Source organism: Bison bison, unplaced genomic scaffold (genome assembly GCF_000754665.1).
Source record: "Bison bison bison isolate TAMUID 2011002044 unplaced genomic scaffold, Bison_UMD1.0 scf7180017864370, whole genome shotgun sequence".
In the NCBI taxonomy this organism is placed as follows: Eukaryota; Metazoa; Chordata; class Mammalia; order Artiodactyla; family Bovidae; genus Bison; species Bison bison.
This window is the reverse complement of record NW_011494942.1, coordinates 7272326-7299212: the sequence shown is the minus strand read 5'-3', so window position 1 is coordinate 7299212 and position 26887 is coordinate 7272326. Positions and strand designations below refer to the sequence as shown.

The following is a 26887-nucleotide window of genomic DNA, read 5'->3' as shown; positions in this document are numbered from 1 at the left end:
ATTGAACCCAGGTCTCCTGCATTGCAGGCAGATTCTTTATCGTCTGAGCCACTAGGAAGTATTCCTATTTTTCATGGAGATTGAAAGTGCCAAAATTGTGAATGTTCTAAAATTTCTAGAGCTGTAGGTCAGCATGTATTTCATGATAGATTGGTTGCTCATGATTGATAATTATATGTACATTGGGAAACAAAAACAGAATAGAATAAAGTTAATAGAACTTAGACTGAGAAAGTTGTTTTTCTGTTTGTAGATAAAGCTCTCATCCACCTTCAGATGAGTCTTGTTTTAAAAAAATTTCACACTTATTTCTGTAGATTTTTATTTTTTGACATTTTACCAGATTTTATTTTCATGTTTTTTTTCAAGTATTCAACTAGGAGAAGTGGAATTTTAGAATGCTAGTGTTAAGATACTGATGTGACATCTGACTCAAGCTAATTTTTACTTTTTTTTGATCAGGCTTTTTGCCATGTGTGTTTTTTGTGGTTCAGAGCATATTCCTTTGACTCTCAGGTACTCAGATCTTTGTAAATGCAAACAGTGCTATGATCAGATTTGAGTATTTAAAATTTTAGAGGAAAAAGAAAAGCATTAACATACATCCTGTAGTTAATATTGTATTTATTTAAACTTAATGATGGCTATCTGCTTAATGTGGTAGCAGGTGTTTGATTTTTTTAAAATTCAATTAAAATACTCATAAGTCATGTGTTGGAAGAACTATACTCTTACCTCTTTAAAAAGGTTTTTGTATTTGAGACAACAAATTTCTGGCTTTAAAAAATGTGATACATTTTGACCTTAAACAGTCTTAAGCAAAAAAATGGGAAGTAATTTAAATGTTTTTAAGGAGTCAGCTAAAAGTAATCAGAATGGCATAAAATCCTGTTGATCGATTTAAAAATGTTTAATGAGTGCAGAGTTTGTAAAGGTTTTGTTAAGTTTTAGACTATGCCTTTTATTTCTATTACGTTGAACAGATGATCTTGCTAATGACTTCATATGCTTACTGTAATTTGTGTACGCATTTTACAGTTCATTTTACTGTTACGTTTTGCTTCACCATTGCTTTCCTTATCCTGCATTTTCTGGTCATCTTCTGAATCTGCATCTTTTCTCTGCTACTTTCCTCCACAGCACCTTACCCACAGGGGCCTAGGATTTACCTGTGTCCCAGCTCCCCCTCTCTCCCTTGTGGGTCCCTTCATCTTAAAAAGTCCTGTCTCCTCCTCTCGGAATCTAGCCTTCCCCCTCATCCTTCTAGCCTTGTCAGCCCAGTTCTGAGGAAAAGTGTTTCTTTCAGTGAAGAGCTGTTCCTGGCTGCTTCTGGTAGGATCATATTATGTCAGCTTTTTAATCCCTTTATTCGAAATCATTTTTGAAAAAAATTAATTATTTCATACTATACAGAAGTATTGAGTATTTGACACAGGATGTATTTCTTATTTTTCTTATTGGCAGACAGTAAAATTACCATGAGAACACGATTGAGGATTACTTGATGGATAATTATGGATATTCTGCTAAATAATCTTATGTATTAAAAATTGTATGTCTAAGTGCTTAGAGCTGCATATTTCCAGTAATTATTAGGTTCTCATTACTAGAATTTCTGTTCTAGATGCTTTTACTTTCTTTCCCTTCACACCAACTCCATTCACGTTGGACCTATGCCATCATGTTGCTAAACCATATGGTTACATTAGTAAATTATTCTGTTTGAATCAGTTTAAGTCTCATTTTAGTGATATTCTTTCATTATCTATTTTTTTTCTTGTCCATTGCATTAATTTTCAAGTTATTCTGCTCTATTTTCTGATATTTCGTTTATCTCTACCAAATTACATTTTATTTCATGGCTTTCAATATGCTTCATATGAAGATCTTAGTTTTGTTTCTGTGTTTAGTATTGTATAGTCTCTAAAAATTATGTTTAGGTTACTACAAGAAAAATACATTTCTTTTTAATTTTTAAAGAACAAAATGGGACTATACACATGCTAACTTTGTTTCCTTATCCAAGAACAGCTAAAAATATAAAAGTAAATTAGTTCCTTTCTTAAGTCATTGTAGTAAATATGCTTGCATGTATCTTCAGATTTAAAAGGTGGGACTAAATTATTAATTTTAGTTTGTAGAGCACTGGCTTCTCACCTGCCCCCTGCTTTCTTTAATTCTTTGACCATAGTTGGTCTATTAGTACTATCAAAAGAACAAAATAAGGAAAGACATTTAAACTTATGCCTTAAAAATAAATACGTCTAAGAGCTTGGGAAATGTAATTCTTTCATCCATAACCATGTACATTTGTGATGTGTCTATTCTATGTCTGCAATTTTTAGTTTTTAAAAACTTTATGTCAGTTTTTGCAAATGAGTGTTATGAATATTAGTGCTATTTTGTAATGAATATTATGTTTATGAATGCAAAATTATCAGAAAATAGATGTGACTATATTTCAAAATTGCCTAAAATTCATACTCCTTAGAGAATTTTGGAGTATTTTAAGCTCAATTAGTGCTTTCTCTATATATATATTTAGTTTGAAACAAACATTTAATGTTTCTCTTATTTCTTTTAGTACTTTTCACTTGTTAGCAGGGTATAAATAATTGATATTACATTGATTTTTTTATTAGAAGATTCAGCTTTTAAAATTGAATATTACATTAAAAAGTTTATCACCTTAATGTAATTTTAAAAATGATTTTTAGAATAAATTAAGTCCACACTCACTGTGATCAGAATTTTGACATCTTGCTTCTAAAGAAAACCTTGTGAATAAAAAAGAGTATGTGCTTAGTTGCCATCACAAATACTTAAAATGTTTAGATTTTTGTTTTTAACAGATTTTGTTCATGATATTTATGAAGATAAATGCAATTAAACTTTCTATGTCTCTAGTTGTTTTTGGTCGTTATTTACATACTGATGTTCTGTAGGAATGGGAAGTGGTAGTGCTGGAAAAGAAGGGGGGCCCTTTAAAGCTCTTTTAAGACAACAGACTCAATCAGCATTGGAACAGAGGGTAAGGTTCACTCAATATTCTTTCTTCTTACACTGTTAATATGATTTTATTCTCATGCTTCTATGTACTTACTTGTTTCCATATACTAGTTTTGATTAATATTATAATTTCAGTCCAAAAGGTATCATAATAATTTGCTTATAAATGATTACTTTTAATTTGGAATAATTCTATAACTATTTTGGTCTTATCTCCCAAAGTTATATTAGAAATAGTCTGTTTGGAAATATCCACTGAATAATGAAATCATTTCTAATTTTACATTACAGTTTAATATATAAAAGGAAATAGTGGATAATTTTCTAGAAAAAAGTTTATTAGTGTTGTATTAAAAATAATTCTTTAGTATATTAATATAGATTTGCTGAGATGAATTTTATCAGTGGCCAGTCTCTTTGGGATTAAGAAATGCAGATTCCATATTTTTACAGATTAACATAGATAATATGATTGTTCAGTATGTGAATACATCTGTATTAAGTACTGTAAATTTATTTAATTAAATATGTTGTATGAAGAGCTAAAGTGTTTGGATGATTTTCTCTCTTTATTTTTTTGTATAAACTTCATTGCTAAGGGAGGATCGCCTCATAGGTTCTGTAGAAGGCGGGTATGTTTCTGAACATGTGTGAGAGCCTATTTCATGTATTGGTAGCTTTTCTAGTTTTAATCTTGGTCATTTAAGTTTTATTTAAGCATTTAACAAATGTTGCCAGCTTTTTTTCTTTTTATAATGCAAAATTGTTTGTTTTTTGTTTTAATTTAATGGCACTATGAGACTCATTTTTTTTTCCCCCCTAACTAATACAGTGCATGGTTTTATATGTCATGTCAGTTATTTTAAGGCACAGTTCCATAGCTTTCACTATGTCTGATTTGGAAGTTACAAGCATTTACAGAATTTTCTTTTACATGTTCCGTTTTATACTACAGTAAAAAAAAAAAGATGAAACATATCAAATGCCTGTAAAAGGATGCATTTTATAAAACAAAGGTATTTATTTGCTAGAAGTTGGCTTTCAACAAGAGTGTTTTTCAGATGTTATTATTATAAACAATACAACAAGTAATTTTTTTAGACTTCCTTTCCGTGTGCTGAAAGTATCTATGCGTGCAGTTTGCCTGTTATGAAAGTCTGGAGAGAACAGAGCTGAACTAAACTTGGGACTTTGGTAGGACTTGGGTGGTACCTGGTTCTTTGCCTTTGAGCTACTACTCTTACATCGGCAGGCATATCGTGCCAACGGCTGCCATCAAGTAGCTCACCTAAACATTCAAACTATACATTGAAACCAAATATAAAGAAAGACTAACAGCGTGGGGAAGAGGATCAGAGTTAAAGTGTGTGTGTCACTTACAGTTTTTAGGCCAGAGAACTCTTATTGCCTACCCCCTCCCAGTTTTACATTTTCTGGAGTCCCTTACGCTAGGAATATTTTCTGTAATCTAATTACCATTCTAGAATTCACATGAACAGAGAAACTTGACTTGCCTTGACGTTTGATATAATGAGACTTTGCCTGTGTGTTGAGTCGGTGACTCTCCTGTCTGTACTAAGAGCTTTAAAAAGCACCTAGTTTTAAAAGACAAAAGAAATACTAATCATTGAAAAGGTTTTGGATTTAGTTTGGATAAAATTTATGTTTTCAAATATGCTTTCAAACATTCTTAAACTTTTGGGCGCATTAACACATTAGACATACATTACTAGATAATCCTCGAGGCATTAGCAGCAGAGACGTGGAGGTCTATAGTTTTCGTTTACCACTCTGTAAACCTCAGTTGGCAATATATTTACATTATCAAACCTTGCAGTGGCAGTGAGTTGTATGTGTGAGCCTCCCTCTCTACCCTGTGTACATAATGGGTAGAAAAAGCATTGTCATGCTTGGCTTCCCCATTTACCTGTGGCTGCCATCAGTATGGGAAAATTTGTGCAGAAATAATGTAGAATTCTTCCTATATGTGGTCACTTATGCTTTAACTCTGCCAAGTTGAACACTAGATCAAGTTGAACATATGATCTATTTATCATTTTATATATTCATTTTTAAAATATTCACTTCTGCCCCTTGCTACCCTTAATATATTATATGGCCTTTTGTTTCTTGTGGAAAAGAGGAACTTTATTTGTCCATCGTCTTTTATTTTGAGTTACTCAAGTAGCAGTTATCAAAAATAAAAGTGCTTTTTTCTTCCTCACAAAAGCATTAAAAAATGAATTGACAAGATCGTGGTAATTAGTATCAGATTATTGGGAGGTAAAAGTTTAGATTAAGGTTCTGCCTGTGAAGTATTTGCTGTGAAGCAAATAGATTTATTTTTCCAATATGATTCTTTTTTAACTTGCCAGAAAAATGAAGTTACTTTTTAGATTCTGGAATGTATATTTTTCTTCAATAAAGAATCCTAATTGACTTAGTTTAGTTTAGTATTTCCCAAATGTATTTTACCATGAAGTCCTTCCATTTAAAATGCCTGTTAGGAACCCACTTTGGAAAACTTAGATTTAAAATGGATTCTTTTGATAAATTATGATCTTTTGTGAGGTAGGGATAAAATTATATGATAAATCATTGTAGGAACCTAGTGGGGAGTTTTGTATCTAGAAAGTTTTCTGTGGTGTCTTGGGATAATAAAAAAATCTCTGATTTCAAAAAATGAAATTGATTAAATATCTTTTGAGAAAAATCCTATTTAAATCTTTAAAAAAAATTCCATTTGTTCTCAGAATTTTCAAGTAGCCTGCCTCTGAGCACATGCTATTAAATGATTTATGCTGCATGCACTTGGCTTATGTCAAAGCATCAATGTATGAAGTCTTATCTAGGCTCCACAGGGCAAAATAAGGGCTTTCCAGAGAAAATGTGGTCCCTGGCATTCCCATCTGGACACTGAAGGCAGGGTGTGCTTGGGCGGATCTTAACAAAGCTGTCCTTTTCAGTGGAGGAGAGCCTATGGATTCATCAGGTGTAGTAATAGACTATAGAGATTAAAATCAATTCTTTTACTCAGTGATTTAACCAGCAATGGTAAGAAGCCAGGTGACAAAGTTTGTGGCTCAGAGAGTGTAGGCCTCCTCATTTCAGTGTTTCACCTGAACCCTGGATTTGATAGGACATCCATCTCAGGGTATGGTAACGTCTGTGAAGCCTAGTTTTGAGGTACTGTGTACAGGACTGGCACATTGGAAGTGCTCCATAATAGTTACTGGTGATGCTGGTGGGAGGACAGCTATTTAACCTTCAGTTGAGATACTGGCGGTAAGCTCTTCTGAAAGTGTTGTTTGCCAATCATAGTTTGGGTTGAATAACAATGCCATTTTAATTCTAGGTTAAGTTTGTTGGTTGGTTTTTGGCCACGCCCTGTGGCATGCGGGATCCTAGCCCTAACCGTGGGTGGAACTCATGCCCCCTGCAGTGAAAATGCCAGTCCTAAGCACTGAACTTTCAGGGAAGTCCCTCCAAGGTTAAGTTTTGTGTTAAACTGGGGGAGTGTGCTGCCTGGATGAACTGGGGACAGTTAGGACAGAGTCTAAGTTGGCAGGGCATCGTCCACCTCTGAGGTCAGCTGGTCCCTACTACTTCTGCTCTGACCAGCTCTGGAGTGAGCTGTCTCCAGATCCTGTCTCCCCATCCTGTTCTTCCATATTCTGAAGTTTGGGGAGAAGGGTCAGAGACTCCCAAATAGAAAAATCATTTAGGTTCATTTTCTTTTTCTATCTTATCTAAAATCTTATATGCATATTTCTAGCATGGAATTTACTTATTTCTCAAGTTTAGGTGGAAGTACTACGTTCCATTTAGCTTCCAAAATTTGCATTTTCACTGTCTGTTATCCAAAATATTTAAAATGTTAAATATAAAGATAAAGTGTAACATGCTTTTTGGGCTTTACCACAGTAGTTTGAGGAAATTTTAAAATTAAAAACAAATCTTAAGGATCTTAAGGACACAACTCAGAGACTGAACAAAAGACTCATGTTTCCAATAGTATGAGCTTATCTGTACATTTCTCATTTAAAATTTATATGTAAAAAATTTAGGTGGAAATAAGGGGGCCTCTACCTATCAACTGGGTCAAACCTGTCCACTTCCACTGTTTTTTTACTCCCTTTTTACATAGCATAGGTTTTTCTTGCCTTTGTTAAAGATTACTTTTAAATTTTAATGAATTTATTTCTGAATATGAGTGTGTGTGTGCACACACACACTCACACATGTATATATATTTTAATACTATACCTCATGGGTTATTGGGGTGTGCAGGACTGTTTGCCTGTGTGCTAAATGACTCCAAGTTGCTTTGCTGTGTGAATTATGGTCAGTTCATATCCCCATGCTTTAAACAGCCAGTCAGTAGTCTTGCTGTGGTTAATGTGCCTGCTTCTTGTAGTATTCTGTATCTCTTTATCTCACAACTTTTATTTGCTGCATTTAATCTGCTATGGCCCAGAAAAAAAAGATACCAGTAGATTTTAGAATATAATTGTAATGTTATACACTTGTAATTACCGTATATCATTGTATGAATATAGTCTATGGGGATCTCTTAGGAATGAAATACATGAAGTTTAGTCCTTGCAACTTTAACAGTTCGTTTGATTGTTGAGAGCTCTGTTTTGCTTACTTTCCAGTTCTCAGTTATGTTCTGAATAGCTGAGGCTACTGCTAAGTGACTTGTGGTTAAGTGAGCTACGTTAATCTTGGCCGCCAGACAGGTCGGATATTGTTTTCCTTTCTTGCATCCAGTTTTTATCATATGAGCGGCCTCAGGAACTCTCCTTTCCTTTGGCTGCTGTTTCAGTAAATTTTCTTTCTCTGCTTTACCATTTCTCTGTTGCCTGCATCTCTTCATTTCTAGACTTCCCTAGTGGCTCAGACGGTTAAGCGTCTGTCTACAATGTGGGAGACCTGGGTTCGATCCCTGGATCGGGAAGTTCCCTGGAGAAGGAAATGGCAATCCACTCCAGTGCTATTGCCTGGAAAATGCCATGGACAGAGGAGCCTGGCAAAGAGTCGAACTTTTCTAAGTTGACAAATTTGATGTCCGAGAGAGAGAGAGAGAGAGAGAGGAGAATAAATCTTGGAAGAACTTGTAGAATTTGATTGCCTCCCTTGCTGTCATCTACATACCTCTCCCTTCTTAATTTGCGTTTATATATTTAGATTTTTTTTCCTGCTGCCCCCTTGTTGATAGAGGAAATAAGCCCACACAATAATTCTCTGCCTACCTGAACTTGACATTGGCTCTTCTCTTCACCTTTCAATGTAGGGTTAACCTGCTCTGCTCATCCTCTCCCTCCTCCTCCCTCAGCCCCACCTTGTTTTAGACCTCCTGCCCCAGAACTTCGGAGTCTGCCAGTAGCCTGGAACAGGGTAGGTGTCTGAGGGAGACTCTGCCCCGTCGAGAAGTAGACGTGGATTGTGGTTCTGGCAGATTCCCCATCTCATTGCTAAGTTGGATCGCAATAGGCGATTGAGAGGAAGGAAGAGTGTGTTCAAATATCTCAAATTGAAACTCTGAGAATTTTTTTTTTTTTTTCTCGTTTAGAAGTGATAAAAAAGGTGTTCGGATTCTCTATAACATAATACATATGGGAAAATGGATTGGGAACTCAACATCCAAGGAAGCTTTTCATTACAAAGCATCTGTAATGTATAATTGGTAGCCTTTTGTTAAGGGGTAGAATTCATTTCTTTATGACAGGCTTTTTAACAGGCATGCATTTGTACTTCACACATGGTCAGGCATATTTTTCCCCCATTCTTTCTACTAGGAATTTCCATTTTTCACCCTGACGGCATTTCCTCCTGGATTCCTTGTGCATGTTGGGGGCGTTGTTAGTGCACGCTCTGTGAAGCTTTTGGATCGTATCCACAATCCTGGTATGTTCTGTAAACATTTGTTTTCTGTGTTTCATTTACTTACACTGTGATTATTATTAACACTGATTTTGATAGTTTTTTAAGCTGAATTTATCCAAAAAGAAAAATGACGAAGAAAGTATAAACTAGCACACATTGCTTATAAATATTTGCAGTAATCTTAACTAAAAATAAACTAAGTAGAAGTGTATATTTCAGTTACTTTTTTTTAATACAAAGCAAATCTTGATTCATTTTTGGCCAAGGTATATCACTCTGAGGCAATCCTTAAATCACTTTTGAGTCAGCTGTTTTCTTTGACTCAGGCAGATAACGAAATTTACAATTTGATCATTGTGGCCATTAGCTTAAGAGGTTAGGTTAGTTCTTTTCACTGGAATAATTCTTTATGGGTTGTTTGAGTAAGTTTCTTATTCATAAAAGAAGTCTTAGTTTGAAATGTATAAATTGTGTAGAGAACCTAAAAGTTTTAAAAAAATAATTATTGTCTTTGGGTCCTTGGTTTCTTTCAGTAGCTATTTATTCCATTTAAGCAAACAGGAGAAAATGGCAACTCACTTCTTTAAGACATGAACCTTGATTATAAAAGAGAAAAAAAGCATGCAAGTCCCGGTAATTTCAGACCCTTGGATTAGAAATGCTTTGCTGATTTTTCTAAATCTAAAATAAGCATGAGAAGTATAGTAGGAACTTTCCCTGTGGAACTTGTTCTTGCATCTCTCATTGACTGGATGCCCAGTAACTTGCTCAGGTCACTTATTATTTTGATGACATACCTTAAACTTGAAGTTATATTAGTATTCTTACCTGGCATGTATGTGAATGTGTTTTTGAAAATTGAAATGGTCACTTCCAGTAACCTCTTCGGGGCCTTGTACTGACAGCTATGAAAAAAGAAAAATGCTTTGAAATTATTGTATGCAAAACTCAAGTAGTGATTTTGAGGATACAAAGCATTACCGTTCTTTTAGATTTTTAAAAAATTTAATCTGGGCCCCATAGTTTGATGTCATTTGAATTAAAACAGAATGGAATTTTTCTAGACCCTGAATGGAATTGCAGAAAAGCAATACTATTTGGGATTAATTAAACTCCTAACGTTGGGCAAATACATATTTTAAGTGCCAGTCTTCTCTTTTTCTTCTCTGGTTTATTATTTTTTTCCCCTGTATCTCATTTTTGGGGTCAATTTAAAATCTTTTCTTTATGCAGTATTTTATGCATTCTGTAGTAATTAAATGGAGAAGGCAATGGCACCCCACTCCAGTACTCTTGCCTGGAAAATCCCATGGACAGAGGAGCCTGAAAGGCTGAAGTCCATGGGGTCGCTAAGGGTTGGACATAACTGAGCGACTTCACTTTCACTTTTCGCTTTCATGCATTGGAGACGGAAATGGCAACCCACTCCAGTGTTCTTACCTTGAGAATCCCGGGGATGGGGGAGCCTGGTGGGCTGCCGTCTATGGGGTCGCACAGAGTCGGACACGACTGAAGCGACTTAGCAGCAGCAGCAGCAGCAGCAGCAATTAAAGGCAAATTTAGACTGATGCCAGTTTTAATGGATTGAGATCTTGAAAACTATGCCAAGTTTCATATCTGTGCATTTAGGAGCTTGAATTATTTGAGAAGTGCAAGGAAATACTGAGTTAAGATACCTGACACTAACTGGGTGACCCAAGGCCAGTTAGCTGAGTTTCTGTGTACCCTTGACTCAAGTATTTTGATAGTTGGCATCCACCAACTCCAAATAGCTCCAAAAATGGTTATAGAAATATATTCAGTTGTTCGTGATGGAAGCATTTAGACTTCATCATTGCTTCCATGTACTCTGAGTAAGCTGTAGAATCTAGGAGAAGAAACAAAGGTTATTTAAACCAAATTTAAGTAGAGAGCCAAATTTTAAATTGCATTACTTAAAAAAAAACCCCCAAAAACCTGCTTTTGAGCATTTTCTATACTTGCCAGTTTATTTTTAGTTGTGTAAGAAATATAAAATTCCAGGCCCAGGGAAGAAAAAACAAGTTCTTCCTTCTTATAAAATATGATTTGTATATTGTAACTATAGCACATCCATTTTCTTCCTCTCCTTCCCTATCAGAATATTTTTTCAGTTTACGTGGAGAAATTCTCAGTTACTGATGGTTTATTTTCCAGAAGATTATGGGCATATATAATACATATAAATACTTGTAATGTTATAAATATTGTATTTCAGTTTTGTTTTTATTTTCAGTTAAATACAAATCATATTCTAATGGCCCTAATATTATATTATTTTGATACAATTATCACATTATTTGGATTGTTTTTTATATATGTATTGTGCCTGAAAAAGGAACATTTGTTTAACATTTTGTTAATCTTCAGGCCCCGTAAATAATTATGTGTGAAAAAATTTTAATTTGTTTACAGAAGCTAAATGTCAGAACAAAACTCAGTTAGCATCTACCATAATAAAGATTTATTAATTTTATGATTCTGAGTTACTCTGCTGAAAGAAAATTATGACAGATGAGATAACACGCGCTAATGTCAAAAGACCTATGTTTGCACTCTCAGATGAATCTTGCAGCTATTTTTTGACTAGTGAATATGGGAAATTTTCATTTCACACTAAGTATAAAAGGAAAAGCCTTATTTTAAAACGACTACCACCTGCTAACTATTGATTATTATTTTGGAGTTACTTCTTTAGAACTTCCTCTTCTTCAATATTAAACAAACAGGTCATACAATAAGGGAGAGAATGGGATGGTTTTAAAAGGTAATTATCTGAAATAATAATTAGACTTCAGTTAATGTTAGATTACTATAGCATGTTCCTTCTTCTCTATTTCTACTTCTTATTAACTCTGCTGTCTCTGTCTTTCTAGTTCCTGTCAAGTGGTGTTGTCAATTGTGTTCTTATTTGTAGTATTTTTTGTTTTTTTTTCCTACTATTCTGCACCTAAAACTGATCTACTAATTTGCTGTTTTGAACTCAGCCTTTGTCGGAATTATGGGTAACACAAGATCTTACAAACTGCTAGACTGGAATAGTTTCAATTCAGGTATTTTAATGGTCATTCAGTACTACATATGCTGACAAAAATTATGGCAGCTCAGTGAAGTTTTTAGAAATGTTCTCAATTAAATAGGCTTAATGTCAATTCAGTTAATACAGATACATTTTGGAATACATATGTGATAACTTTTGTAATTTCCATGGAAATACAAACATAAAAATGTTTTTACTAAAATGAATTAATCAAAACCATAGAAATACCATGAATTATGAATGACTTCTGTTAGGTAATGAACTTTCAGAGTGATAATTTTAAATTTATTACATTTTTGTACAGTTTTTTTCATACCAGGTGAATGATACTAGATTAGCTTTATCATTAAGGGAATAGTAATTATTTAAACTTCAATTTAGATTTGAATATATTTAGTGTTCTATAAATATTATAAAAGTATAACTGTATTTTTAATTTTTTAAAATTTATTTTAATTGGAGGCTAATTACTTTACAATATTGTGGTTTTGCTGTATTTTTATTTATAATTCTAGAAGTGTTCTAAAATTTGGTAAGTAGGAGCAGATTTTGGGGGGATTAACAGCTTTCATAAGCTTTCCTCTCTCCCTTTCCAAATAGAATATATTTTTTCTTTTTAAGTAATTTTACATATGAATATAGTTTGTAGCTTTTAAAGAAACTTAAGATAGCTTTACAGCTGATGATGTGGTTTATAGTCAAAACAATTTTTCTTTTTGATTAAAAGCATGTTCTCTTAACATAAAAATGTAGATATTTATATTAACTCTATTTTAGAAGTAAATAATAGAGCTATTTTGATTCAGTCTCAGAAACTGGCATTTTCCTAAAGAACTTTTTTAGTTGTGTCAGAAAGTACATCTATTTACAGAAAAACAAAAGCAGAAACACCAAGAGGCTCAACATTTGAGATAATATTCCATAATCTTTTCAGTATTATAAACTTCTTTTGTTTTTAGGAGTCCAGGAGTAAGTTCTGATGTAAGTAGTGCATGTTTGACTATGAAGTAACTCATGTTCATCATGTGGATTTAACCTAAAGTCAGTCTAGTAAACAATCTGATCTGGTCCAACCTTTGCAGATTTGGACTGACGTCAGTTGGTAAATCTTTGAGGAAATTACCTCTATTTCCTATCTAAGTTTTTGCCAGCATGTATCACATTGGTTAGAGTTAAAGTAATCTCTTGTAATGTCATGCTTTATATTGGTTTCTTTAATGAGAAATTAAAAACGTCCTGCTGGATTCATTTAATAAGAATATATTTTAGAAAAACATGGGCAGATTATGGTGGTGGGCAGAGAAAAGGCTAGTTACATAAGAATAGAACATTGAGGCATCATCATTAATAATTTAAGGAGCTGAAAGTTTGTGAGGGCAACGATGTTTAAGATGAGAGATATAATAGATGATAGAACTGTTTTGAAATGTGGAAAAGGCAAAAGTTTTTAAAGACACAGTAAAGACTTTGTTCCCTGTAAACAGAATTTGGTGAGGAGGAACATGGTTGAGGAAGCAGTATATCTTGCCATCATTTAAAATAAAATCCAGTAGGAAGTGTAAGAAAGAAAAGATGGATATGTTACAGCATATTAAAATAACATAAAAAGTGATGCTTTCAGTTTAATATGCTTATAGTTTTATGTTTTTGATTGGGGGTATTTAGAGTCTTTCTGATAAGAATTGGTACATACTTAGAAACCAGGGTTTTTCTGATACTAGTTTCAGAAAAATAGCTTGATAATTCTGCAAAAAAAGTTATATATTTGGTAAATGTATTCAAATCCTTTATATATTTTTCTGTGTAATTAGGCAATATTTAGCCACTCCTGTCCTGAATTACCACAGAAAATCAAAAATTGTAGAAAAGTAGTTGTTGATACAGTTTCTATTAATGCTAGAAATTATTTATCAATACTATATTTCCTGGTCTCTGATACCAGCTATAATATGATATATCATTGACTTCATAAAAGTCTTCTAAGAAAAAAGAGGAACACGTGGTAGTCAAATGTACTAATTATTCGACATTTTTATTTCAGAAACATTAAAATGTGGAACAGTATAGGAAAACATTTTATATCACACAATAGTGTTTCATGCAAAACAGTAAACCATGTGGGCAGTTATTAGAATTTATTTTGTACTATGCAATTTGTTAGATAAGAGATGTGCAAAGGTGCCTGTCCCCCTATTTTTATATTCTGGGAGGATAGAAGAATATGTAAACGGCTTACTGTGTAGTATGGTGTGATAGTAGATTCAGAGTTAAAGAGAAAGTTAGGATTAACTCTGTGTGGCAGGGTACCTTATAGAGGTAGTAATCTTGAGCTCAGTTTTGGATAGTATATGAAGATTCACTTAGATTTATATTTCAGACAGTGCATTTGGAACCATGTTAATATATTCTTTGAGTTTAGTTCTGAAACTTCAAGCATTTGCAAAACAATATCCTAGCCATTACTCATTCAATGAAGTTTATTACATAGCTAGTTCATACTTTTTGTTTGCTATTAATACAAAATGTCTTAGTTTACCTTTTTTCCCCACCCCGTTTTCTTCTGCTTTGTCCTGTTAGTTTGTGTATTTTTATAGAGCAGGAAGAAAGGAACTCAGTATTTGAAAATTTATTCAAAACTCTTACCTTTTATTACCTTGTTTCTTTTTCTTTGGCCTGTTAATACACTGAGAAAGATAAAATGAACCTTGCTACTGGAAGGAGAATGTAACATTTAAAGATCTTGTGTGTGACATGCCAGGGAGGAGATTCTCAGAAGACAGAGTAGTCAGATTTGCATTAAATCGCTGCCTGCTGGTTCAGAATGAATTTAAAAGCAGCAAGACTAGAGAGATCCCAGTTAGTGCAGTGCAGGAGTCCTAGCCAGATTGTGACCTGGGATCTGATGGTGACAGGAGAGCTAAAGTTTTGTGGTGCACTTACTATGTACTATTCTAAGATTTTATGGTAGTAGCTCATTTAGTCCTCAAGCACAGCGCTCACATACGTGTTCTCATTTTGGACGTGAGCAGTATGAAATATAGCCATTTGTCCGAGGTCAAATAGGGAGTGACTGAGCCCCAGATTGAACCTTGCAATTTTGGCTTCAGGGCTTAAACTCTTAACCACAAGTTTACAAACTGTTTAGAATGGGAAGCCTGCAGGACTTGGTAATTAAAGGAGAATGTGGTGAGTGAAACAGGCTCTGTGCAATTGTCAGCTGAGAGAGAGAGAAGGGTAATGATTGTCCCACATGTCTGCAAGTCTTAACATCCCAGGGGACAAATGATTCCTATCTTTTAGAAACTCAAGTTTGTTTGAAAGTTCAGTTGTAAATAATATTTTAAGAGTAAATCCTGATAGCCCTAGCTCATTGCTTCTCAAATGGCTGTAATCTATTTTTCTTCTGAGTTTACCACTAGAAGTATTTCTGAATAGGTCACACATAGTTTCTTACTTATAACAATCTCAGTGAGTTGAGGAAAATTTGTTACTCTTTCCTGTGTAGGATGCACGTCAATTTAGATAACTTTTTTAGAAGTGACAAGAGGAAATTAAAATACGTGTATAATGTCATTTGAAAAATACTAGTTTGAAGTAGCTTATGAACTTAGACAATATTTTTAAGTGTTTTTAAGCCCTGAGTTAGTAAAGCAAGATGTTTGAATAGCCTTTCTTTTGTTTTTGAGAATATTCTAAAAATATTTTTTCTTTTTTTACTGTTTTAGACAGATCGTAGGTTTTAAGACTTATTAGACTGGAAATTTTCTCAATCTTACAATGAATGAACTTCAGCTAATGATAGATTTAGTGGTTTAAATTTAGAAAATGTTACTCTTTTTCTCTTTTTTGTTTTCAGAAATATAGTTAGAAATTTGACTTTATTTTGGAGGCAAAATTAATAGTTAACATCTAAAAATGTAGTTACTACTTTAAAAATATGTAACAGAATATGAGTCAGCTGAGGAAATACTTATATAAGGAAATATTTATATAGAATATACTTATCACTCTGATCATTCAAATTTTTCTCCAATAGATGTTTGTCAAGTGCCTACCATGTCTTAAGCACAATTCTGGGATTGGAAATAACCAGGGTTCACCCAGGCAGACCTCCTGTTTACATACTAGTCTAGTCTGTTTCTTACACTACTTTGCTGTGTGTGTGTGTGAGAGAGAGAGAGTTAAATGGAGATAGACTTTCTTGCAATTTGAATTCTACTGATGATCTCAGCAATCATTATTTTTCTACATCTGAGGGACATTCATGAGCAGATGTGCAAAGTAAGCCTAAAGTAGTTAAGCAGCATTTGGTTTTCAGTATTTTAATAAGGTTTTCAGAAAGTAGATACATAGAGTTCAAGAAGGCATAAATATAGCATGCATGACTTGTGAGCTTTCCTTTATAATGTGACATAAATGTAATATTTAATTTTCTTTCTATATATAATGTAACTGGATATTCATTACTTTTCTACTATCTGTAAAAAAAAAGTCAGATGGGTAATCTCCTTAAGTGGGAAGTTTCACTCTTCATATATATGAGATATGTAAAATGTAACTGGATATTCCATTACATTATTATAATGTAACATGTAAATGTAATGTATCATTCTCTGTATAAAATAATGTAACTGGTCACCAGTTACATTATATATATAAAGAATGAAATGTCACAGTCAAGGAGTAAATTACATATTTGACTTTTTTTTTTTTAAACAAATAGTAATGACTGCAGTTTGGTCCAACATGGATTGTATCTGAGCCACCATCCTAATATTCCAAATTACCACATCTTGAAGTTCACTCTCAGTTTGCACATTACTTCTTCTATAATGAGATTCTTCTTTTTAGTCTGTACTGAATCCCCAACCAGTTTGAGGTTCTATACTTCCTTGAACCTGGACTCTCTAATTTCTGTTCTATTAGTGGAAATTTATCTTCTTCAAAAGGTTGTTTTGCGTTGGACTATTACTTTCAGACATTTGAGAAGGTAGCTTTTTGTGCTGTCCATTAACAAGATACATTGTCCTTTTTCTGAAAATCCTATCTAACACTTTATCTTGTTTATTTAAAAATTAGATTGAATAACTGCCCATTTCCTTTTTTATTTTCTTTCAACTTGATTAAAAGGTTTCCAGGGACAGAATTATTCTCTTCTAGACCTATATGAAAATAGAACTACATTTAACTCTTCATGTAGTCAGCATTTCTTAGTTGCAAATGTGTAATTGCCTAAAATCTCGAAGGAATTGACTTTTATAAAGGCATATTGTGTTGAGTTGTTCACTTCTTTACTTTTTGAGGGGTAAACTATTACTGTCATTTTAGGAATCTTTACCAGTGTCACCTGTACTTTAGAAACAAGATTAAATACTAAAAAGATGGCAAGATATCAAGCTATGGCCATGCTCTAGACAAGTAATAGAAAAACAAATTAACTGTGGTGTCAACATAAGTGTGAGGACATTACCCTCGTAAGAGGCATCAGTGAGGCATTGATCTAGAACTCAATTCTTTCTTGCAATTAAAAGAATATAGTAAAAGATCTGTGATAATTATCTATGTATAGTTCTGACCCTTAGAAGAAAAATACAAAATAGTATGAAATATAATTTATATAATAAGTAACTTTTCATATCTCCTAAAATGATAATCTTTTTACGATTATCAATAATTCTATAGATTCTTGGAAGGAGCATGGTATTTTAAGTGAAGATATTTTTTCTTCACATCTCTGAAACGTTAATTTGCAACCCTCACATCTCAGCTGTATATCCTTCAAGTGACCAAATTGTATCCAGTTTCATATAAGGTGTGTATAGTTGCCAGTAAATTTTTAAGCCAGGTTCTTTGTTTTGCCTTTTACAGAAGTATGGTAAATCCTCAGTTTTTACTTTTGTAGGGTGAATAAAACAGTTCAGATTCACTAATGTATTTCCTATAAGAAGTATAATTAGCAGTTTTTAAGATTTCCATTAGTAGGGATTAAATACTCTGATTTTTGTTTCTGAATTTTCAGTACTAGTAAGTTAGACTGAATCATGATTGCTACTTGAATATTCTGTGGCTCATCTCTGGCATTAAGTATAAGATAGGCTTTGAAGAGAAGTTTAATTTTTCTGTAATATTAAATAAATTGATTTTTCTTAATTGTATCTTAATTAACCCCTAAATTTAATAGCCAAAAAATTCATCCTTTGACTTCTTGCTCACAGTTGTAGGTAATTATTTTAATCCAATTCCTAGTTTGTGATGAAGTGCTCCCTACTGTATGCTTGCCTTGCTTTCACCTAGAATCTAGGGCCATTACTTTCTGTAACCATTTCAGTGAGCTGCCATAGTTTTCAGTCTGTACTGTCACCTGATCCAAGCATGCGCCAAAGTTTCCACTGTTTCTGGCTCCCGTCTGCTGAATCTGCTTTGCAAAACCCTTCGTTCTTTGAGCTTTTGCTTTAGCCAAAAACCAAATTTAAGAAATTCTTTGGAGTGTGGACATAACACCATTTGCTTCCTTAGCCCTCCTGTATGTAACTCTTTAGCTTTTATTAAACTTGTAAATACTGTATTAACTACAGCAGCGGCATCCCCATGTGCAATTGTGTGGCTCGTGTGTCAAAATAAAGGCTGCTTGTGAACTTGTCAGAAGAGTATGAATGCTCTACTTGCGCTGCATTCAGCTTTTTGTTGGTTTTTTGTTTGTTTTTTTTAAATCAGCCACTTATTCTTTCATAGTGTTTGGTTTAATTATCTGATTATTTTATGTGTTATACCAAGGTAAGTTTGATGTAGATAAACTTTGTATTCTATGTGGTTACATGTATCTCATAGTAATTATGATTACATACTTTTTCCATTTAGGCATGCTGGCCTTTCTAAATAAATAGATCTCGAACTTGAAATAAGTAGCTTCTTCCAAATTTTTCATTAATTTAAAAAAATATAATACTGTTGATTACATCCTGTAAAATTTTTAAAGCAGAAAACTGCCATGTATCACTATGTAGCAAGATGTAGGCTAACCTAATGTGAGAAAATCTAATTTATAAAAACGGAGTATATGATTATTTGATTTAGTAAATATTATTGTAAACTTCCAGAATGATTTGAAAAGTAAATTGCAGGTTTTACTATTATGTTTTAGAAAGTCAACTTTTCATTTTACATAGTTTTTCAGGAAAATAATTTTTTTCTAAGCTGAGATATAGTTCTCTTATTTTTGCTATCTTTTTCGAAAATCGTAAGTAACTTGATAGATGGAGCAACTAGTTGAATGATAGTTTGTCTTATGATATAAAATTTCCCTATTAGGAAAAGATGATGTTAATAGATGTCCAAATTAATCTGGAAACTTGTATGTCCTAAAAAGAGAGAATGGATATGAAAGTGTTTTTGTGCTCTTAATGTCTACATTTCAGCTAGGAATATGAAGAAATTCTTTAACGTAGTAGCATATGTGCAAAATAGGGCCACCTAATTGTCTCACCCATTTCTGAATTCGTAATATTGATTGCTAACACCATATTGTAGTATTTTCTATTTCTTTTCCTTCTTTATCTCGTACTTTGATCTTTTCCTTGGTTTCCTGGAGTTTTGTGTTTCTTTCTTCTCTTCTGAAAGAAAGTTTTAGGGTAGCACGGTCTTGGATCTAAGACTTTAACGCAAGAACTGGCTGGCATCATTTGTAGTTCTGGTTTTTATCTCCTCACTTCTTTTTGCTGATCTCCCTGTGGGGGAAACAAAATTCCACCATAGGAATGTGAGCTATAACAAGGCTTTTAACCTTTCTTTACTTTGCTGTCTTCAGTATTTCACTAGTGAGTATGATTCTACTTATTCTACTTATTTTGAAAAACGTATTTGAAAACTGCATATGTACAGAAACTCAGAAGGCTTTTGGATTGTTGGATTTTTAGTCGTAATAGTGCCTTTTTAATGTGAAAGATTTACAGTAAGAGCTTAGCATCTTATTTAGAGTTGATCAGGTTTTTTCTTTTCCAAATTGTTCCCAAATGGAATTGGCCACAAAAAAAGAAACAATTTAGGATATGCTGATTATAGACCGTTTCTGTTTTTAACATCTTTGGGCATGAAAAGCTAACTATATATGCAGCTGCTGTTCATCAGTAGTTTGCAGCTAAATGCAAGTAATTAGAAAGTGTATGTGACAGATGTTCCATCTATAATGCTCCATTGCAAGCAATGTTGGGCTACTCTATGGTAATAAAATGTGATTCTGTGATTTGAAAGCATTTTCTTAATGACAGAGCTATATATGGAGTTGCAGTGTTCTTTCTGAAATTTGTCCTTATGTACATTAACTAGATTCTTCGTACTAATGTTTTCAATGTATTTGCTTTCTTTATTTTGAACTGGCCAGTCCCTTTATTTCTCGTCACTTTGCTTCAGGACCCACATCTCTTTAGAAGGATGGCTATAGATGGCTTTCTGCTTTTTAATGTTGATAAATCTATGCCTTGCAGAGAACCCAGAATGTATTGCATTATTAAAAATTAAGTACAGGAAATGAAATCAGAATTTAAAATAAATTTATGGATATGACTCAAGGTGCTCACTCAGTGAGGTGAGACATAGGAAGTCATTTTAGTTTAAGATTAGAGTCTGAAAACTCTGGGTCTACCTTTCAAATTGTATTTCATAAAACAGATCCCTATAGATAGCCCTAAAGCAAAAAAGCAAATAGAACTAGATGATTTATTTTCTAGCACCTGAGTTTAAAATGTTAAACTTCTTGAGACGTAGCATTAAATGAAAATGTTAATAAGCTTTTTGAGAAGTAGCATTTTAAAGATGTGAAGTTTGAAAACCTGTTGTAGAATAGTAGTTCTTTGCCTTCCAGAGTATGCGTACTTTAAATATTTCTTGTTCAAATAGACAATATGCTATTGAGTAGTGAACTGATTTAAAATTTATTTTTCAGATGAACCAGAAACTCGAGATGCATGGTGGGCAGAAATCAGACAAGAAATAAAATCCCATGCCAAAGCATTAGGCTGTCATGCTGTAGTGGGCTACAGTGAATCAACTAGCATCTGGTAAATGATAATAACAACTTGATTTTCTAGATGCTGTGGTTTACAGATTGTCATCTGAAAGGGGAAAAGCTTTATGCAGATACGGAGAAAAGAAGAAAAGTGGATTGATCCAGTTAGTGTGGGCTTTTTTAGAATACATCAAGAGGAAATTCGTATGCTATCTTTACTGCTTAGTTAATGTGAAACTTCAGGAAAATTGTTCTACTCCTCCAAGCCTCAGTTATACATTGGAGACAGTAACTACCTGTCAGTTAAGGTTATTGAGGCATTAAATGAGAATATAATACTGGCACACAGCAAGTATTAACTCCAAGCCTACTTTACTCCAGTTTGTGACTCCACCAGCTCTTTCCTCTGGGATTTTGAAACTCTTAATCTATTGTAAACAAACCGCCGTGTGTCTTTCAAGTTCATTTGTAAACTCTTTCTGCCTTCATTAATTAACTATAACTTAACTTTTTCCTACCAACAAATCTCCCTAATGCTACCCAGTTAGGAAGGGACTTCCATACTCTCAGTTCTCAATTTCTTTTTCTCCTGTCTTTCATTTGGACAACTTCTTCCCCATTTAAGTCCGTGCCAATCCACTGTTCAGGATTTTCTACCTCCAAAACTTTTTTCTGCTCTTTTTTTTCCTGCCCATCTCCTCCAGTTAAACACAATTATCTCCCTTCTAACAGTCTGTCATTGTGCTTTCTCATTCTCAAGTCCTCTATCCTTAGTTGACTTTCAACCTTATTTTGACTTCATTATTGCATGAAACTGTTCCTCTTTAAAAATTTGAAACCATAAAATTTCACTCTTGGATCACAACCTGATATTTTCCTACTCATCCCATTTGCTTATTTATTTCTGGTTTATTTTGGCCCTTCTCTTAATCAAGAGTTTTCCCAGTTCCTTACTTAGGTTCTGACTTTACTTGCTGTCTGCCATCCTTGAACCCTACTTTCCACTCCTTCAGAAGTTGGTAATAGATGTCATCTAGACACTGTTGGCGGAGAAGGCAATGGCATCCCACTCCAGTACTCTTGCCTGGAAAATCCCATGGATGGAGGAGCCTGGAAGGCTGAAGTCCATGGGGTCGCTGAGGGTCGGACACGACTGAGCAACTTCACTTTCACTTTTCACTTTCATGCATTGGAGAAGGAAATGGCAACCCACTCCAGTGTTCTTGCCTGGAGAATCCCAGGGACAGGGGGAGCCTGGTAGGCTGCCGTCTATGGGGTTGCACAGAGTCGGACACAACTGAAGTGACTTAGCAGCAGCAGCAGACACTGTTTGACTTTAGGCTGTCTTATTTTTCCACCTTCTGTTGCGTAATTCTTAACTGCCAGCTATTACATGGATAACTTTCTTGTGGTGGTGCTGATCATTTTTGTTGGAGAAAAAATGATTAGACTGTAATAAATGAGGATGTTACAGAGCCATGCTGTTTAATTCTCTAAGGATCCTTTTTTTTTTCTTTGCAGACTATATATTATACTCTTTAAAAAACAACTTTAGTGATATATAATAGGCATATAATCTCACATGTTTAAAGTACATTACTTTGAAAAGTTCTAACATAACTTTTATGTGAAACCATAAAACTCATGAAACCATTATTATCATGAAACCATTAGCATCAGTCATGAAACCATAAAACCATTAGTGTCATTGAGACAGTCAACACATATATCACCCCCAAAGCTTCTCTATATTCCTTTGTACTCTCTCCCTTCAGTCCCTTCTCATCCCACCCCTGTCATAGGATATACTGCTGATCTGCTTTCTATCACTAGAATAAGTTTTCACTTTTACAAAATTTTATGTAAATAGAATCTTAACATTATGCACTCCTTTTTGTTTAATTTCACTCAGCATGTTTAAGTTGAGATTAAATTGAGTGTCATCCCTGTAACAGCAAGAACCTGTTCCTTTTCATTGCTGAGTAGTACTCCTTTGTATATATTATACTCTTGAACTGCTCTATTCTCATTGTAGCTGTTCTACTTTTGTTAACCTACTAACCTTGTTAGGCTTATCCTGCCTTTCTTCCCAGTAGATAGTCTTGCTCTATTTGTGGATTTATTTTCATATACTTTCAGCTCTTAGGGGTATAGTTTTAGAAGACATAGTTCTTACCATTAGATTCACATTCTCCTGGAGAATTATGACAAGCATAATACATTTTATGGTAGAGATATCCCAGGATATCTTAGGATCCTAGAGGGCTATAGGAGGATTGGAAGAAAGTTTTAATGAAGTAACTGAAGCTTGAACTGTATCTTGAGAGATGAGTTATATCAATGAAGAGAAAAGGCATAGGGAGGGTTTTCAGGGTGAAAAGAGTAGCATGTGGAGAAGGCCAGAGGTGTGGATTCAGTTGCTGGAGATAAGTCACAGATGCAGGAGTCTACAGAAATGAGTCCAATTCATTTATTTAGAAGTTTGCATTCACCTGATGTAAGCTTCTGTTTTCCCTGGAGACCTCAGAAATTTTGTATTTAAATCCTGTCTTTACTAGTTTTTTTCTGTTCTAACCCGTCCTACTTACTATTACTGGTTTAGTTCCCTGCAGTGCACACCTTGAAATGCACACCTGCTCTAGTAGCTCTTTGATTCAGCGCCTTCTGTGGCTTTATGTTTTTTTTATATTCTCAATGTGCATTTAACCGTTAGAAGCATGGCCTCTTGCAGATCATTTCTTTTATGGCCTTGCTTCTTATCCATTTACTTTGTTTCAAGTGTATTGTCCCTAGGTTGCTACTTTTCCCATTAGCTTTGGGTGATCTCATTCATAATTCAATAATTATGTTGATTGTTTTTTGGCTTTCAAGTTGGGTAATATGTAATAAAGAGTTTCAGATAATTCTTTGGAAAATCGGTTTTTATCATATATATAATATGATGTAGCTTAAGCTCTGTCTAGTGTACTTTGGATGTTTGTGTCAGTTGTCTTTTTATTATTAAGTTTAAATTAAGCTAAAGCAATATAGATATTTACATAGTTGTGCTTTTAGAATAATTTTAATAAAATTCAATATTCATTTAAAGAGTATTTTATTACAGTTTAATGGGCTATTGCTGGATTCAGCAATATAGTTTGTTACTACTATTATTTTGAAACATTCCAGTCTTTATAAGCTTTGCCATATTTTAAAGGAATTGTCACTAATACTAATCTTTTACAATTTTTAAGTGGCAAAGAATACTCTTCCTCTTCATTTTAACAATATTACTTCTATTTTCTATCCTAGATTTAGGAGGTAATCCAGTGATAATAATATTTAGTAAAGTCTATCTTAAATTTAAATTGTCACCTTGGTAAGTTAGACTGCCTGAAAATATTAACTTGGTTACATTGTTTTTTTTTTTCTCTTGTAGTGAAGAGGTCTGTATTTTATCTGCATCCGGCACGGCAGCTGTACTGAACCCTAGATTTTTGCAGGATGGCACCGTGGAGGGCTGTTTGGAACAGAGGTTGTCACGACAGCATGGCTTATTTTCCTTAAGGGTAGAGAAGGGAAAGTTTGACTTTCTTCTTCTCAGAGCTGGGATAATCCTTCTTTATGAGGGCGGGTTACACGGTGCGGTGCAGAAATCAGGACCAGGCACTTGACTGATTTTTACCTAATCCATAGCAACACCATAGCAACAAACAAGTATTGGGTTCTGCACTGCATGACGCACACTGTTATTTCTAACACCTCAGTAAATGGCACATATGATTACCAATTGAAGAATTTCAGGTATATATTTTTGTGTTTGCTACAATGTAGAAATAATTTCTTTTGAGTTTTCTCTTCCTTTCTTTTCCTTTTGTTTTACCTCCAAAATAGGAAAAGGTCATGACACAATTTCCATAAAGAAAATTCCTAATTATAAAACAGACACTATGTTGTATGAAAATTATATATAAAAACTTCAATTATGTATAAAAATCTTGTGAAATATGACTTTAAGATATGTAAAAGAGAAAGTAAAAATGAAAGCATTGGGTAAAATGAGACTGCTTTTTGGTTTATTTGATTATTGGTTCCTTTAATCTGTTAGTGTCCATAAATAAAAAGATGAGGTTATCAACTATATATACAAAAAGCTGTAAGTTTGATACCAGAGCTTGCCTGAATAATATAAATCTTAAATACTTCTTACCTAACACTATGCATATTTTTCCCCAGTATTAATGTATAATATATATTAAGGAAGAAAGCCAAAAAAAAAAATCTATACGTTATCAAATTTACTATAAATTTGAAAGTCTCTATGTAGCCAAGAAAAATGTGTTACAAAGACCTTGGTTAGTTTCTTTTGTCAGTATTAAAAATGGATTTTGACCATAATATTTTTCAGAGCATTAAAAGTCATGGTAAATAATAGGAAAGTGAAGGTTGGACATTTTGAAGTATACTAAACAATTGGAATATTCTGTTGAGGAAACTGACTTTGCCAGTGAGTTGTCCCAGGGCTGCCATATAGTTCTTGCTTATGTCAGTAGCTTCCATTCTGTAGTAGGTAGAAGCCTAATTTAATGAACAGCCTTTCTCATGCAGTTTGGTTGTTTCCATATAATGGCTTAGATGGACACATGAAGCGCTAATGCGCTTACTAAAGAAAATTTGAAAAAATGTAGGAGAGTAGAAGGAAGAAAATAATTCCCTAGGATGTCAGTATTTAGAGATTATCCATTTTGTACATTTCATATTTCAAATGTTTTCATACTTTTTTTGCATTTCTTCTTATTTGGGGTGATTTTGATCACCTCCTCCTGTACAGTATTATGAACCTCCACCCATAGTTCTTCAGGCACTCTTTCATATCTAATTCCTTAACTCTATTTGTCACTTCCACTGCATAATCTTAAGGGATTTGATTTAATCATACGTAAATGGTCTAGTGGTTTTCCCTACTTTCTTCAATTTAAGTCTGAATTTTGCAATAAGAAGTTCATGATTGGAACCACAGTCAGCTCCTGCTCTTGTTTTTGCTGACTGTATAGAGCTTTTCCATCTTCAGCTGCAAAAATCTGATTTTGGTGTTGACCATCTGGTGATGTTCATGAGTAGAGTAGTCTTTTGTGTTGTTGGAAGAGGGAGTTTGCCATGACCAATGCATTCTCTTGGCAAAACTCTTTTAGCCTTTGCCCTGCTTCATTTTATACTCTTAAGGCCAAACTTGCCTGTTACTACAGGTATTTCATGACTTCCTACTTTTGCATTCCCATCCCCTATGATGAAATGGACATCTTTTTTGGTGTTAGTTCTAGAAGGTCTTGTAGGTCTTCACAGAACCATTCAGCTTCTTTAGCATAAGTGGTTGGGGCATAGATTTGGATAACTGTGCTATTGAATGGTTTGTCTTGGAAATAATCAGAGATCATTCTATCATTTTTGATATTGTACCCAAGTACTGCATTTCAGACTCTCTTGTTGACTATGAGGGCTACTCCATTTCTTCTAAGGGATTCTTGCCCACTAGTAGATATAATAGATATAATGTAGATATAATAGTAGATTTAATGGTCATCTGAATTAAATTCGCCCATTCCAGTCCATTTTAGTTTACTGATTCCTGAAATGCTGATGTTCACTCTTGCCATCTCCCGTTTGAACACTTCCAATTAACCTTGATTCATGGACATAACATTCCAGGTTAGGAATGTTTTCTATGCAATATTGTACTTTACAGCATCAGACTTTACATCCATCACCAGTCACAAAATGCAAAAAGGCAACATGGTTGTCTGAGGAAGCCTTACAAATAGCTGAGCAAAGAAGATAAGTGAAAGGCAAAGGAGAAAAGGAAAGATATATCCATCTGAATGCAGAGGTCCAAAAAATAGCAAGGAGAGATAAGAAAGCCTTCCTCAGCGATCAGTGCAAAGAAATAGAGGAAA

At 33.8% G+C, this 26887-nt stretch overlaps 1 protein-coding gene across 6 annotated transcripts in view; it reads left to right on the top strand.

Moving 5' to 3' along the window:
* C2CD5 (C2 calcium-dependent domain containing 5) overlaps nt 1–26887 on the top strand; it is a 91923-nt gene that overhangs the window by 29114 nt on the left and 35922 nt on the right. For 5 of the 6 annotated variants that reach the window (XM_010855958.1, XM_010855961.1, XM_010855957.1 and 2 more), the window contains exons 9-12: nt 2946–3031; nt 8811–8919; nt 20895–21009; nt 24376–24471. In XM_010855958.1, coding sequence (XP_010854260.1) covers nt 2946–3031; nt 8811–8919; nt 20895–21009; nt 24376–24471 — 406 coding nt within the window. Of the gene's footprint in view, nt 1–2945; nt 3032–3608; nt 3642–8810; nt 8920–20894; nt 21010–24375; nt 24472–26887 lie in introns of all 6 variants that reach the window. The other variant, XM_010855962.1, reaches the window with a different exon arrangement.